Here is a 13,540-nt window from a genome sequence, read left to right as displayed (position 1 = left end):
CGAGAGAGGCAGAGACCCAGGCAGAGGGAGCAGCAGGCCCCCTGCGGGGAGCCCGACGGGGGACTCGATCCCGGCCCCAGGATCACGCCCGGCCGGAGGCGGCGCTCAGCCGCTGAGCCCCGGGGCCGCCCCGCGGTCTTGTCACCGCAGCCCACGCGCAGGCGGCCGCGCTGGCTCCGCCCTGGAAGCCCCTGGGCCTCCGGGCCTCCGGGCCTCCGGGCCTCCCCTGGCTCCGTGGCCCCCGACAGCTGCGGGGGCGCTGGGTCGGTCGGGGAGGCGCTGCCGGGCGGGGGCCCCGGGGAGCCGGTACTGCCGCCCCCCCTCCCCTCCCCCCGCCCCTCCCCCCGCCCCTCCTCCCCTCCCCTCCCCCCGCCCCTCCTCCCCTCCCCCCTCCCCTCCACCCCCTCCCCTTCCCCCCTCCCCTCCCCCCGTCCCCCCGGCGGCAGGCGAGAGCAAGGAAGCCAGAGCAGACGAGAGCGAGTGCGCGTGCGGGTTTATGAGCGGCGGCCCCGCCCCGCCCCGCCCCGCCCCGCCCCGCCCCGCCCCGCCCCGCCCCGCCCCGCCGGGCTCAGCACTTGCTGAGGATGGCGGCGCCGCCGCGCTCGGCGAACTCCTCCCGGCTGACCCACAGCTGCTGGAAGGCCTGCAGGGAGGCCAGGATGGAGCCGCCGGTCCACACCGACGTCTTCCGCTCGGGGGCGGCGGCCACGGCGAGCCCGTCCCCGGGCCAGAGCAGGCCCAGCTCGCTCTGGAAGCGCTCGGGGAAGCCGCCCAGCATGGTGCAGCCGCCGCACAGCAGCACGTTGGCGGCCATCTCCGCGCCGAGGCCCGCGTCCCGGCAGCGCTGCAGGCAGGCGGCGGCGAGCGCGGGCAGCCCGGGCTGGCTGCTGCCCGCCACGCTGGGCCGGAAGAGCATCTCGGCGCACTGGAAGCGCTCGGGGCCCACGGCCAGGCGCCGGCCGTCGGGCAGCTCGAAGTCCACGCGCGGGCCGAGCTCGCGGCCGGGCGCCGCGGCGGAGCAGCACTTCTTCTTGATGTGCTCCACGATGTGCAGGTGCTCGGCCGTGAACGCGTGGCCGGACTCGTTGAGCAGCCGCAGCAGGTAGTGCGTGAGGTCGCCGCCCGCGTAGTCGGCGCGGCCCGGCAGCCCCGGCAGCACGTTGCCCTCGGCGATGGGCACCGCGTGCGAGACGCCGTGGCCGCTCTCCAGCACCAGCCCCGACGTGCGGCCGTACGAGTACGCGGACAGCAGCGGCTGGGCCGTCACGTGCAGGGCGGGGACGCCGAAGGCCTCGAACAGGAGCTCGGCGAGCCTCTCCCGCTGGCCGGCGGGGCCGAGCGGCGGGTCGGAGAGCAGCACGGCGTGCTCCTCGGGGCGGATCTTCATGGCCGTGCGGAACACGTACTCCCAGATGCTCTGCACGCAGTCCCAGTCCACCACGACGCCGCGCTGCAGCGGGTTCAGCAGCCTCAGGGGCGCGCCGGCGCGGAGCAGCTCGTGGCCCACGTAGGTCTGCGGGCGGGTGTCGCCGGCCTGGGCGGCCGCCGCGCAGGGCCTGCCCACCGTGGAGGACACGAAGTAGGTGGGCCTCGGCTCGCCCGCGTAGCCGCACTTGCAGTACTGGGAGCCCAGGTCGATGACCAGGGCCTTGATCCTGCGCACCTTCCGGGCCTTCGCCCGCGCGTCCCGGGGCCCGGCGTCGGGGGCGCCCGGCAGCGCCCCCGCCTCCCCCGGGTCACCCTGAGCCGCGCCCAGGGGCGCGGGGCTCGGGCTGCTCCTCACCGCCATCTGCCTCCGCGGCTCGCCTTTCTCACGTGCACATCCCGGAGCTCCGTGGGGAGAAATAAGCCGCTGGGCCTCCAGCGCTGCCTGGCACCCCCCCCCCCCCCCGCATTGTGAGGTCACCGAGGGCCGGTCCATTCGGCAGCCCGGGGAGGGCGGGCCTGGGCCGGGCCAGGCCGGATCCCCCCCTCCCACCCCCCCACACCCCTCACACCCTCCACCCCCCCCCCCCCCCCCGCCCACGGCCATCCCCTAACTCGACTCTGCCCCAAGACGGGGCGGGGGCCAGCACACTGGGGGCTCGCGTTGCTGCCCCCTCCCCTTACCGCCCTGCCCCTGATGCCCTGTCCACTGACCCTTTTCTTCCTCGGCCTCTTGGCTGCCGGGATGATAAATATCTGAGCCCCCCCCCCCCCAGTAAGCCAGGCACTGTACCAGGTGCCTCCCTGTTACCTCCCAGGATCCTGAGAGGGAGGCAGAGCTGAGGAGAAGAAGGCTCAGAATCCTAATGACTTGCCCAAGAGCAAACAGCTCTTGAAATGTTTGTATTTTCACTCAAGTTCATTCAACTCCAACGCACCAGAGCGTCAGGGCCCCAACGGCACTTTAAGCAAGGGCAGGGCGGTCAGATCTGCCTGCTACAAAATTTGAAAAACATTGGGGTCTAGCTGCGATGTTGAGGGGCAGGGCCACTGAAGACCGTCCTGTAAGACCTGAGGGGGACCGAAGCCAGGCTGTGATGGTGTGTGCAAGAGCAGGGACGGGTTCTCCAGAAGTTGAGAAGGGAGAGTCCCATCCACTTGGGTGGTTCCCCATCCATCCTCCATTCAACCCAAAGTCTTCCTCTTAGCATCTGAGGCCTTCTCTCGTTGACCCTGTGACATCTCTCGCTTCAAACTGTATTCAGTCAGATGACTAGATCGGCCGCCACCCACACTGTCCTCCCTCCAAAAACAAAAAGGAAACCGCCTCCAGGTGATTCATAAGAAACCTGTACTTTGGCATTTGCCCTACTAGATTCTCTCTCTTCCTTCCTCTAGCTGCTAAAATTACAGGGGCCCGGTTCACCTTCCTTTCGAGAATCCAGGGTGGGCTGTGTCCCAAAGGCCGGAGCAAGGATACCAGCTCAAAGAGAAATGGGTTTCTTGGTCTAACCTTTCCAGGTTTCTTTCTCCCCTATAGGAGGGCCTCGGAGTTGTTTTCAAGAGTCACCTGATGGTTTTCTAGCCTCGGGCCAGAGGAGCAAACGTGGCCTGAGATACTGAGTAATAGTAGGTGCCTCTAACCTTGAAGGACAGCACCGGAGACCCCAGGGAGCCCACGAGCGCCTGGGATGGCTAGTGCCAAGCATGGGGGCTCGTGCATGCCAGGAGCGAAACGTTCTGGGGGCAGTGCGCCAAGCGTCTCCATATTCTCCCATCATCGGTACCACACTGTGTCCTGACCCCGGAGAGAGAAGGGACACAAAGGGGGACGTAGAAGCTAAGGGGAAAGGCTTTGCTAAGAGAGAGCATCCGAGCGTGCAAGATCCTGACAGGTGAAGTAATAGGAGTGGAGAGTCCGGTGACTGCAGCCTGCAGGACGTGCGGGGACCCTGGGTCCCTGGGTCTGGGGCCTTAGAGACCAGATGGAGCGAGCGCCTGGCGTTGAGCCAGCACAGCAGCTCTCCCACCCACAATGACACAAAGGGCCAAGGGGGCGAGCCGGGGGCGGGAGGGAGCATGTGAAACACGGCCTGGCAGGCCTTAGTGGGGAGCACAGGCCAAGTGACAGAGCGTGTAATGGCCCCCAAAAGGTATGCACACCCTTAATCCCTGGGATCTGTGTGAATGGTACCTTTCGGGGCAAAAGGGACCTCGCAGATAGGGGAGTTGAGGAGTCTGAGGCAGGGAGGTTACCCCGCGTTAGCACCAGGGTCCTAGTAAGAGGGTGGGTCAGGAGGGTCAGGTCAAGGGAGAGATGGCAGGTCTTTGAAGATGAAGGGGCCCCAAGCCAAGGAACGTAGGTGAAGGTAGCAGAGTGACTGCGGATTCCGGACCTCCGGAGTGGGAGATGCCAACGCTGTTTTAAGCTACTGAGTACGTGGTGATTTGTTAGAGCAGCCACGGAAAACCAGCGCGGGCTCTTGCGGGGATCCAGGGCAATGAGAATGCCGTGGGGCTGCCGCACATTTGTCCGAATTCAAGACGGAGGTTGAGAAGGAAAAATAATAGGGTCATTCTAAATTAAAAATGCCTTCGGTCTTCACATCAACATTCTTTTGAGGTGAAGTCAAACAACCCAAGGCGGCCTGCGCGAACCCCTGCTGCACAGCAGAGGCAAGTACGTGAGTTTTCAGGCAGCCAGGCATCGAGCAAAGTGCCCTCCTGTTCTCTCGAGATCCGATGCCATTTCATCCTCTTGGTTCACCCATCGAACCCAGAAGGTAACACTTTTTTTTTTTTTAAGATTTTATTTATTTGGGGGAGTGAGAAGGGAGGAGAGGTAGAGGAAGCAGCAGCAGCATGCTCCCCTCCCCAGGCCCCTTCCCTGCCTTTTCTCTCTTGCCCTTACCATTTTCTGCCGTGTTTCGGCCACTGCCTCTCCCCCCCAGCTCCTGCTGACTAGAGTGTAAACTCTACGAGGGCACAGTTTGTCTTTTTTCTCCCAGCTGCCCTGCACGGAGCAAGTGCTCAATAAATAAGTGATTGGCTAGATCAGGCTTATTACACAGTCTAGAAAAGGGTGAAGTCACCTCCAAAACACTACCTTAAATCCACCCTGACACAGGACACAGGTTCCCAGTATCTAGAAAGCCCCGGGTCACCAGATTATGTCACAATCGGTGATGTCATCATTGGGGAAATTCCCAAGTTGCCGTCTGATGATAAGCCTTTCAGGCCTTGACCCCAGTGGGATCGAGGAACTTTCTGAGAGCAAGATGGCTCTTGATAGCATGTGGGCTCCGCAGGCAGGAATCATCGGGGATGGGCCTGCCAAGAGAGGCGGCGAACAGGCCCCTGTACAGGCCCACGGCCTCCAGACGGCCTCCCTGAAGGACGGCCCGGCAAAGCGGGCAGTGTGGGTCCGCTGCAACCGTTCAGAGCCAGAAGAACCTACTAACTCCACGACGGTCAGGGAGAAGCCCAGGTTAGAGGTGACCAAGGCAGTGGTCGTGGACCTTGGCACTGGCTACTGCAAATGTGGCTTCGCCGGGCTGCCAAAGCCCACCCACAACATCTCCTCGACGGTGGGCAAGCCCTACATGGAGACGGCCAAAACCGGGGACAATCGCAAGGAGACGTTTGTGGGGAAGGAGCTCATCAACGCAGACGTTCGCCTCAAGCTAGTTAACCCTTTGCGGCATGGCATCATCGTGGACTGGGATACGGTGCAGGATATCTGGGAACATCTCTTCCACAAGGAGATGAAGATCTCCCCAGAGGAGCACGCGGTCTTGGTCTCAGACCCACCCCTGAGCCCGCACACCAACAGAGAGAAGTACGCGGAGATGCTGTTTGAGACCTTCAGCACTCCCGCCATGCACATCGCCTACCAATCCCGCCTGTCCATGTACTCCTACGGAAGGACGTCCGGCCTGGTGGTGGAGGTTGGCCACGGCGTGTCCTACGTGGTCCCCATCTACGAGGGTTATCCTCTGCCCAGCATCACCGGACGGCTGGACTACGCGGGCTCTGACCTCACAGCCTACTTGATGGGCCTGATGAATAACTTGGGGAAACACTTCACCGAGGACCAGCTAAGCATTGTGGAGGACATCAAGAAGAAATGCTGCTTTGTGGCCCTGGACCCCATCGAAGAGAAGAAAGTCCCAGCCACCTGTGCACACGATCCAGTACACTCTGCCTGACGGGAAGGAGATAAGCCTGTGCCAGGAGAGGTTTCTCTGCTCGGAAATGTTCTTCAAGCCTTCTCTTATCAAGTCCATGCAGCTGGGCCTCCACACCCAGACAGTGTCCTGCCTTAACAAGTGTGACATTGCCCTCAAACGGGATCTCATGGGGAACATCCTGCTGTGCGGGGGCAGCACCATGCTCAGCGGTTTCCCTAACCGCCTGCAGAAGGAGCTGAGCAGCATGTGTCCCAATGACAACCCCCAGGTAAACGTGTTGCCCTGAGAGAGACACTGCAGTGTGGACAGGCGGCTCCATCCTGGCGTCACTTCAGGGCTTCCAACCACTGTGGGTCCACCGCTTTGAGTATGAGGAACATGGGCCTTTCTTCCTCTACAGAAGGTGCTTCTGAACTCTGAAGAAGCATCGTTGCCGTGCGTCGGCTTTGCTGGGTGAGCACCCACCCTACACATACGGAGCTGAGCCCACGTCTGCTCCTGCAGTATTAAACGAGCCTTGTGTTCCCTCCATAGCGTGTGTCTCTGTGTCCTGACTTGGTAAGAGCAAGTTCGTATATGCAGCAGGTGCCTTAAAATATACAGCTGGCAAACAAAAGTCGGGGTATGTGTGAAACACAGACCTGTATTACGTGTTGCTTGTGTAAACACTCCTGGGAAAAACAAGCTTAGAACGACTGTCCCTTTTTTGTACTCCCCACTTCAGGAACGACTGCATTGTTAAATCTGCTCAGAAGGGGAGTGTGGAGAAGATAGATTAGAGAGTCAGGGCTGCTGGGGCGTAGAGGCACATTCCTTTTGATAAACAGCAGGAAGCATGCTATTATGGTACAGTCTCCCACAAAGCAGCAGAGTACACTTCATGCTCCATGAAGGCTTGTGAAGAGCTGATGAAGATGTCTGATCCCTGCTTCCACTGTACTTTTAGTTCCAACAGTCACTTATGTCTCAGTATCAGTTCTTATCAAGCCATCATGGTGACCAGCTGGTGAAACCTGGCATATAATGAGTAAGGTACACCTATCTGTCTAAAGCGGGCAACTCTTCAGCGCTCGTCTCCCACTAGATTCCCCATCAACCTATCAGATATATGGCTGGAATCTGGGATGGGCACAGGATAGAGGCTGCCAGTTCCAGGGCTAATGGTGTGGTCTGTGGGAACCGGCCCTATGCTGGTCATTCTAACCCAACTGAGGGGCCAGAAGGCACACACAGTCCCTTAAGACCAGAGAGGCCCTTCCCTATCATCTTACAGGGCCATTTGTAAATGGAACATAGATTTTTTTAGGACAGTTCCCAAAACATTCCCTGCCCTATCTCTAAACCTCAGCATCTGAACACTGGCAGGGAACAGCATCAAACAGTGGAAAGAAATGGGCTTCAAACTCTAACTTGAAACCCAATTTCACTATCACCTGTGTGGCCTGTGTCCACTTACCTATAAAATTGAATCCAGGGATCCCTGGGTGGCGCAGCGGTTTGGCGCCTGCCTTTGGCCCAGGGCGCGATCCTGGAGACCCGGGATCGAATCCCACATCAGGCTCCCGGTGCATGGAGCCTGCTTCTCCCTCCGCCTGTGTCTCTGCCTCTCTCTCTCTCTCTGTGACTATCATAAATAAATAAAAAATTAAAAAAAAATAAAAAAAAAAAATAAAATTGAATCCAAATGCCTACTTCACACAGCTGATGTAAAAGAACAGAGATAAACACTGAAATACTAGTAACTGGCCTCTGGGAGATGATCACCAGAGCTAGCTAGACTTCTCTTACACAGGAGCCCCAAAGTCTTACATGATTCTTTTTTTTTTTTTTTTTAAGATTTATTTATATTAGGGAGAGAGACAGGAGAGGAGGGGCAGAGGGAGAGAGAATCTCAAGCAGGCTCCATACTAAGCGCGGAGCCTGACATAGGGCTCCATCTTACGACCCTGAGACCACAACCCGACTCAGACGCTTACTAAGTCACCTCGGCGTCCCTTCCCATGGTGTAGTCACGTCAAATGCACGCATTCAAGCACTCACAGGAGAGGTAGGGCATCTCTACCATCCCCAGGGAGAAGCCCTTCAGAGCCATTGTCATAATATCCAGGTTTGCCCAGATGGCCTCAAAGACTGAAATGTCCGGCCCTGGATCCAGGCCTGGTAAGCACGGCCGACTGGCACCAGCAAGCCAGTAGGATTAATGTAGGCGCGAAGCACAGGCAAGGGCTCACGGAGCACAGAACACAAGATCAATACAGTGTCCCAAGAAGCCACTGCACTAGCTTTGACTTGCCTACAACGTCTTGGGTATTAACGGTTCCCTGGTGACTACGATGTTCCTTCTCCTCACCTCAGTTACTACTAATTATGACAGACGAGAAAGGACAGAAAGCCAGAAACTCCCAAGAGATTGTCCAGGTGGTGCTTCTAACAAAGCACATTTTGATGAGGTGGCAAAGCAGCAGGAAAAAAAGCTGATTTTGCTTCCCAAGCTTGTAGTCACCTTAAATTACAAAGAATCATTAGTTTTATTTTTGAAAACACCCTCTCCAATTAGGACTATAAACAATGCCCGAAAGGTGAACACGTGTGTGTACATACATGGAGACATGTATGGAAAATGTATTTTAAAGTGTATGGCAGTGCTAAGAAATTACACCAAGCTACACTTGGACATAATAAAAACATTACCTCCTGCCTCTTTTTTTTTTTTTAAGCATAAATTTAAAATGCACTTTGATTGTAGGAGATCGTCCTCTCCAAGTTTCCTCTTGCTGTCTGGAGCATCTGGACTCAAGGGGACCAACAAAATAACTGGGGTTTTCAGCTTACTGCAGCATGAACTTGCTTTGGGACAGAGTCCCAATTCAGTGGTAGAATTATATATTCTTTTCTAGAATCCTGACAGAGCCTTTCCCCAAATTTAAGCGTTCATCATTTCCATAAGTTTCTCCTCTTCCCATACACTGCACTTTCCCCATGAATTCTTCCTTGATTTTGCCTTCAGTTCAGAAGGTCTGCTCCCACCTGCTGCTTCTCCAAAGGAACAAAGCTCCATCTTGGTCACAGGAAAGAGATAGTAATTGATAGTAATTTGTATTCACACAAATTCTTTCTTGCTGCTTCAATACATTATCTTAAGGAAATGGAACATCTATGAAAAGTCACAGTATTATCAAGGGACACATTTACTTCTATTTCCAATCCATCAGGCGTGGGTGCCCTTACCATTGTCCATAATAAGAGCACTCTAATATATTAAAAAGTCATGTAAGTTACCATGTTCATTAACCCAGGTCGAAGAGTAGACATAAAGCACTTGCAGCCTTTCAGTGTGGGGCACTTAATTACAGCTAATCAATTATGGGTATGACTCCAAAAGTAGATTTCTACAGGAAGTACCTTCTTTTTTCCCCTATTATTTTGTGAAAATTTTCAGACACACAGAAAAGTTTAATTATACAAGCAAACACACCTAGATGCTATAGTTAACATTTTGCTATTTAGGGAATGACTGTAATTACAATTCTGGGCCTATCTATACTCCATAATCGTTTATGTACAGTCATGAAGGCCGGTTCCAATACTAAAAGCATGGAAGAAATTTTTAACTTTACCCAGGAAACTGCCACAAAATCATTGTCAAAATGAACTGAGCTTTTTTCTAGACTTCTCAAAAAAGAGAAAACATTCTCATTTTTTCCAAAGAAAATAACTGTAAGACAAAGGTCAGTGAAGCACCATAAGGAAAAATAAATGAAATGGCCTCGATACTGACAAAAACCTTTTAGCTAAAGACAGCCATTTCTTAGGAGAAGAAAGGAACAACTTGCAACTGTGCATCACTGTTCGCCATACCCAATGTGCATGATACTGGTTCAGAAATTCTAATCGGTTCCAGCTCTAACACTGCCAACTCATCAGCAGAAAATTCACAGACGGGAAAAATAGTCCCTAAGGTGATGTGAGCTCAATGTTATAACTAGAAGCACCTGCCCTGGTAAGATGTAACAAAGTAACAGCTGTCAGCATCTGAAAGCTTAGAATTTCAAAGGATATATTTAGCTACTTATTCTGCTTTAGGTCAAGGTGAAGAGTCGTTTGAGGGGTTAAATTTCACCAAACGTTTGTAGCGCTAAGAGCCATGTTTTTTATATATAAATCTCTCCTCCAGGAACATAAAAACAATTTAAAAACATTTTTCTTTTCTTCACGCTTTTGAGGTAGAAGCCATGAAACATCACTCCCAATTAACTGAAACACAGATTAATTATGTGACCTTGTCGAAGATCCCAAAATGAATCAGACTGGGAGCTGTGAAATGAAAGCCAATCTTCTGATTACCATAAATAGTATGTGCTCTCAAACAGCATTAAACAAAAGAACAGTAATTCTTACAAAATGATGCAATATTGGCTAAAGCTTACTGGTTTGCTAAGGATTAAAATTATGCACAAAATAAAATAAAGCAGAACTGCTTGGTGTCTGCTCAGGTCCACTGTGCAACTCTGCACACCACTAAGGTAGATTATCGTTTTACTCTTCCCAGCTCCCGACAGCCAGTCCTCGAGGAGGGAGGAGTGCAAGGAAAACCATCTCTGCTGGGCTCCATCACTCTAGAAGGCTCAGTTTCCACTGTGTTCTTTTGTTGATCTTCGGGGGAATAAAGAGCTCAGCATCTAGAAGAAAGGAAAGGGAAACTGTGACAGACACACTTTCCTGCTGGGGGAAGCTGAGGCAGTAACTCTGTGCTAAAACTGGGCGACTGGGCTTTGCAACTATAAGATAACCAACAGACCAGAGTTAATGGTCCTGTTACCCTCACAACCTCCAGTCCGAGTAAACAGCCTGGAGGCCCTGCCCCAAGAAGAAAGATTTCCACTTTGGGCATAGGGAAGGGTAGAAGAAAAAATGCCCACTGAGTGATACAAAGTAGAAGAATTTTCTATATTTTGAGAGGGAGGGGGTGGGGGTTACAAGGCCATATGTAATTATTAAATCTCATCAAACTGTATACCTACGATCTGTACACTTCACTACAAAATTTACCTTAATTAAAAGAGAAAAAAAATGTGGGGGCATGTTATTCGGTTAACAATTAATGAATAGAAAATACTTCTATGATAAATTTTATGAACAGGGGTGGTTGGGTGGCTCAGTGGTTGAGCATCTGCCTTTGGCTCAGATCTGGATCCTGGAATCCTGGGATTGAGTCCCACAGCAGGCCCCCCAACCTGGGGAGGGGGGGCGGAGGGGAGTGGCTGTTTCTCCCTCTGCCTGTGTCTCTGCCTTTCTCTCTCTCTCTCTCATGAATAAATAAAATCTTTTTAAAAATTAATAAATAAATTCTATGAATATGCCAATCAATAAAAATGTCCCTATAATATTTGTAGAAAAAAGCAAATGGAAGAGAAGGAGGAGGATAGGGTATAACTGTCACTATTAGATAAAACTCCCAGGCCTTTTTCCTTTTCTTTTTTTTTAAGATTTTTTTTTTTTTTTTAAAGATTTTATTTATTTACTCATGAGAGACACAGAGAGAGGAAGACATAGGCAGAGGGAGATCAGATTCCTGCAGGAAGCTTGACGCGGGACTTGATCCCGGGACTCCAGAATCACGCCCTGAGCCAAAGAGGCACACTCAACCACTGAGCCACCCAGGCATCCCTAAAGATTTTATTTTTAAGCAATCTCTTCACCCAATATGGGGCTTGAACCCACAACCCTAAGATCAAGAGACATGGCTCCGCCTGGGCCCCCTTTCAATCAGATTTGTGGTAGCAGAGATAGATATAGAGGTAGCTTAGATATGAGAAAATACGTATATATAAAGGCACTCTTTCTCAGCATTGTTTGTAATACACTTCCAACAGAAGGACATCTGTATTAAAAATTATTAAGAATATTTAACAATGTTCTCCCTCTGCCTGTGTCTCTGCCTCTCTCTCTCTCTGTGACTATCATAAATAAATAAAAAAATTTAAAAAAAAAAAAAAAAAAGGGGATCCCTGGGTGGCGCAGCGGTTTGGCGCCGGCCTTTGGCCCAGGGCGCGATCCTGGAGACCCGGGATCGAATCCCACATCAGGTTTCGGGTGCATGGAGCCTGCTTCTCCCTCTGCCTGTGTCTCTGCCTCTCTCTCTCTCTGTGACTATCATAAATAAATAAAAAAATTTAAAAAAAAAAAAAAAAAAAAAAAAAAAAAAAAAAAGAATATTTAACAATGTGAAAAAATAAGATACAATGTTTTTATAAATATGATTTTCATATACTTACGTGTACTAGAAATTATCAAATTTTAATACTCTTTGACATACTTTTCTGTACAATCCAGATTTTTACCACTAATCACATCAGCTTTGTAATTTCATGTACAGTTAGTATTTCTACTCCCCTAAACAAAAAGCTAGATAGACAAAAAGACTACAGGAGGTTTTCCTAATTTAAGGACACTGATACTGGAAATTCATTATCAGCAAGGTCCATCATTTCATGTGAAATATTGACTAAACTTTAAATGATCTTAAAAAGAAAAAAAGAAACGGGTTATGAAAATAAACTATTCTATTTTTTAAAAATTAGACATAACTATAATTACATTTGATTTCTACGCTTAACTAAGAATACGAACCATTGACTTTTTAGCAGGAAAGTAATTGTTCTGACAAACTGTATGACAAGGCACGACATCCTCCACCTTTCCATGTTTGAATTTCTCTGTACAAGAATTCCGTTTGCAAAAATACTTTGAGGGTCTTATCAATTTTCCAAGGACTTTTCTTAATCTTTTGATAGTCATTCCCATTTGAAGCACTTAATTTGTTATCAACTATAACTAACAAGCCCAACTCAGCTACAAAAATTCAAGCACTTTTCTGAGAACCCTTTAATCCATTTTATGAAACCCTACATTTTTGCAAGATTTACAACTGATCTGCATGATACTAGGGCCGTAAACATGAAAGAGAGAAAATGCCCATCACGTCACAGATCCCACTCTCAGGGATGTGAGTGTGCTTAACTACTCACTTGTACCCTTAGCTGGGAGGGGCAGTTGAGGCATCTGTGCATGGGGCTTTGTCAGTAGTTCATCTGCCTACTTTTAGAATATGAGAACCTCTCTTCTCTACACCATCTTGTAACCACAAGGACACTGATAATACTTATGTATTCAGATACTGAAGACCCTCAAAATATTAGTGTCTTGAAGGCTCAGCTGGAAAATGCAAGGGCTCTTTGATAAAGCCACCAAAATACTCTAGGGAAAGATGTCTAGACTTGACCTCAAGGTCAGCAGCAGGCCAACAGTGAGGAAAGTGGGGCAGAAATCACACCTAGATTGCAGAGTACAAACTGAGCAATTACCAAGCTGCCTCAGATCTAAGATGAACTCTTAGCAACTCAGAACACTACGTGTATGTCAGGACTGATACAGCAAAAGCAGTCAGCCTTCAGGAAGAAGGAGAGATAGGAACACAGTAGTTACTGTCTAGATACATGAGCCAGGCTGGATGGAAAGTACATCATTTATTCCCAGGAGCAACATAAGCTATTAAACTTCAAACTTACTGTACACCCCAAAGGCTACTTCAAATGTCATCAGAATGCTGGTATAGCATAGCATTTAAGGAAAAAATATTCAGAAAATACAAATTACAGTAGTAAAAACTCCCAATTATTTCAGAATATACCACTAACTTCTGAAAGTTAAGAGGCCGGTATGCTTGATTGAGCCACCTGCAGGGTAAATACTCAGGCACCAAAAAGATCTGTTTCTAACCAAATTTAAAAAAGAAAGCCTTTAGGGCTTTTAACTTTAAGGGCTCTGCAGTCTAATTGGGAATCATCTCCCTGACCAATAAACAAAACAAAACAAAAAATATTTTAGGTAAATTTAAATAGGAAATGTAAATAAAATGCTAACAT

The 13,540-nt window shown here is 50.8% G+C and overlaps 3 protein-coding genes across 4 annotated transcripts in view; 1 reads left to right on the top strand and 2 right to left on the bottom strand.

Annotated features, from left to right (window-relative positions):
• Positions 1-568: 568 nt before the first annotated feature.
• Positions 569-1,789, bottom strand: ACTL7B (actin like 7B). The gene has a single exon (XM_041761699.1). The coding sequence runs from the start codon at positions 1,787-1,789 to the stop codon at positions 569-571; it is 1,221 nt and encodes a 406-aa protein (XP_041617633.1).
• Positions 1,790-1,957: 168 nt separating this feature from the next.
• Positions 1,958-6,146, top strand: ACTL7A (actin like 7A). Its single transcript, XM_041761698.1, is given in 3 exon segments — positions 1,958-5,603; positions 5,605-5,895; positions 5,897-6,146. Coding segments are annotated over 3 exon segments (1,431 nt in total). The 5' UTR covers positions 1,958-4,595; the 3' UTR covers positions 6,029-6,146.
• A 2,548-nt stretch (positions 6,147-8,694) lies between these two features.
• The window catches only part of ELP1 (elongator acetyltransferase complex subunit 1), a 59,566-nt gene continuing 54,720 nt past the window's right edge, over positions 8,695-13,540 (bottom strand). For both annotated transcript variants that reach the window (XM_041761697.1, XM_041761696.1), the window contains one exon: positions 8,695-10,294. In XM_041761697.1, coding sequence (XP_041617631.1) covers positions 10,227-10,294 — 68 coding nt within the window. In that variant the 3' untranslated portion in view covers positions 8,695-10,226. The remainder of the gene's footprint in view (positions 10,295-13,540) is intronic.

The sequence above is a fragment of the Vulpes lagopus genome, chromosome 7 (assembly GCF_018345385.1).
Source record: "Vulpes lagopus strain Blue_001 chromosome 7, ASM1834538v1, whole genome shotgun sequence".
NCBI lineage: Eukaryota > Metazoa > Chordata > Mammalia > Carnivora > Canidae > Vulpes > Vulpes lagopus.
Note: the sequence above shows the minus strand (reverse complement) of the source record. Positions and strands in the feature narration are given on the sequence as shown.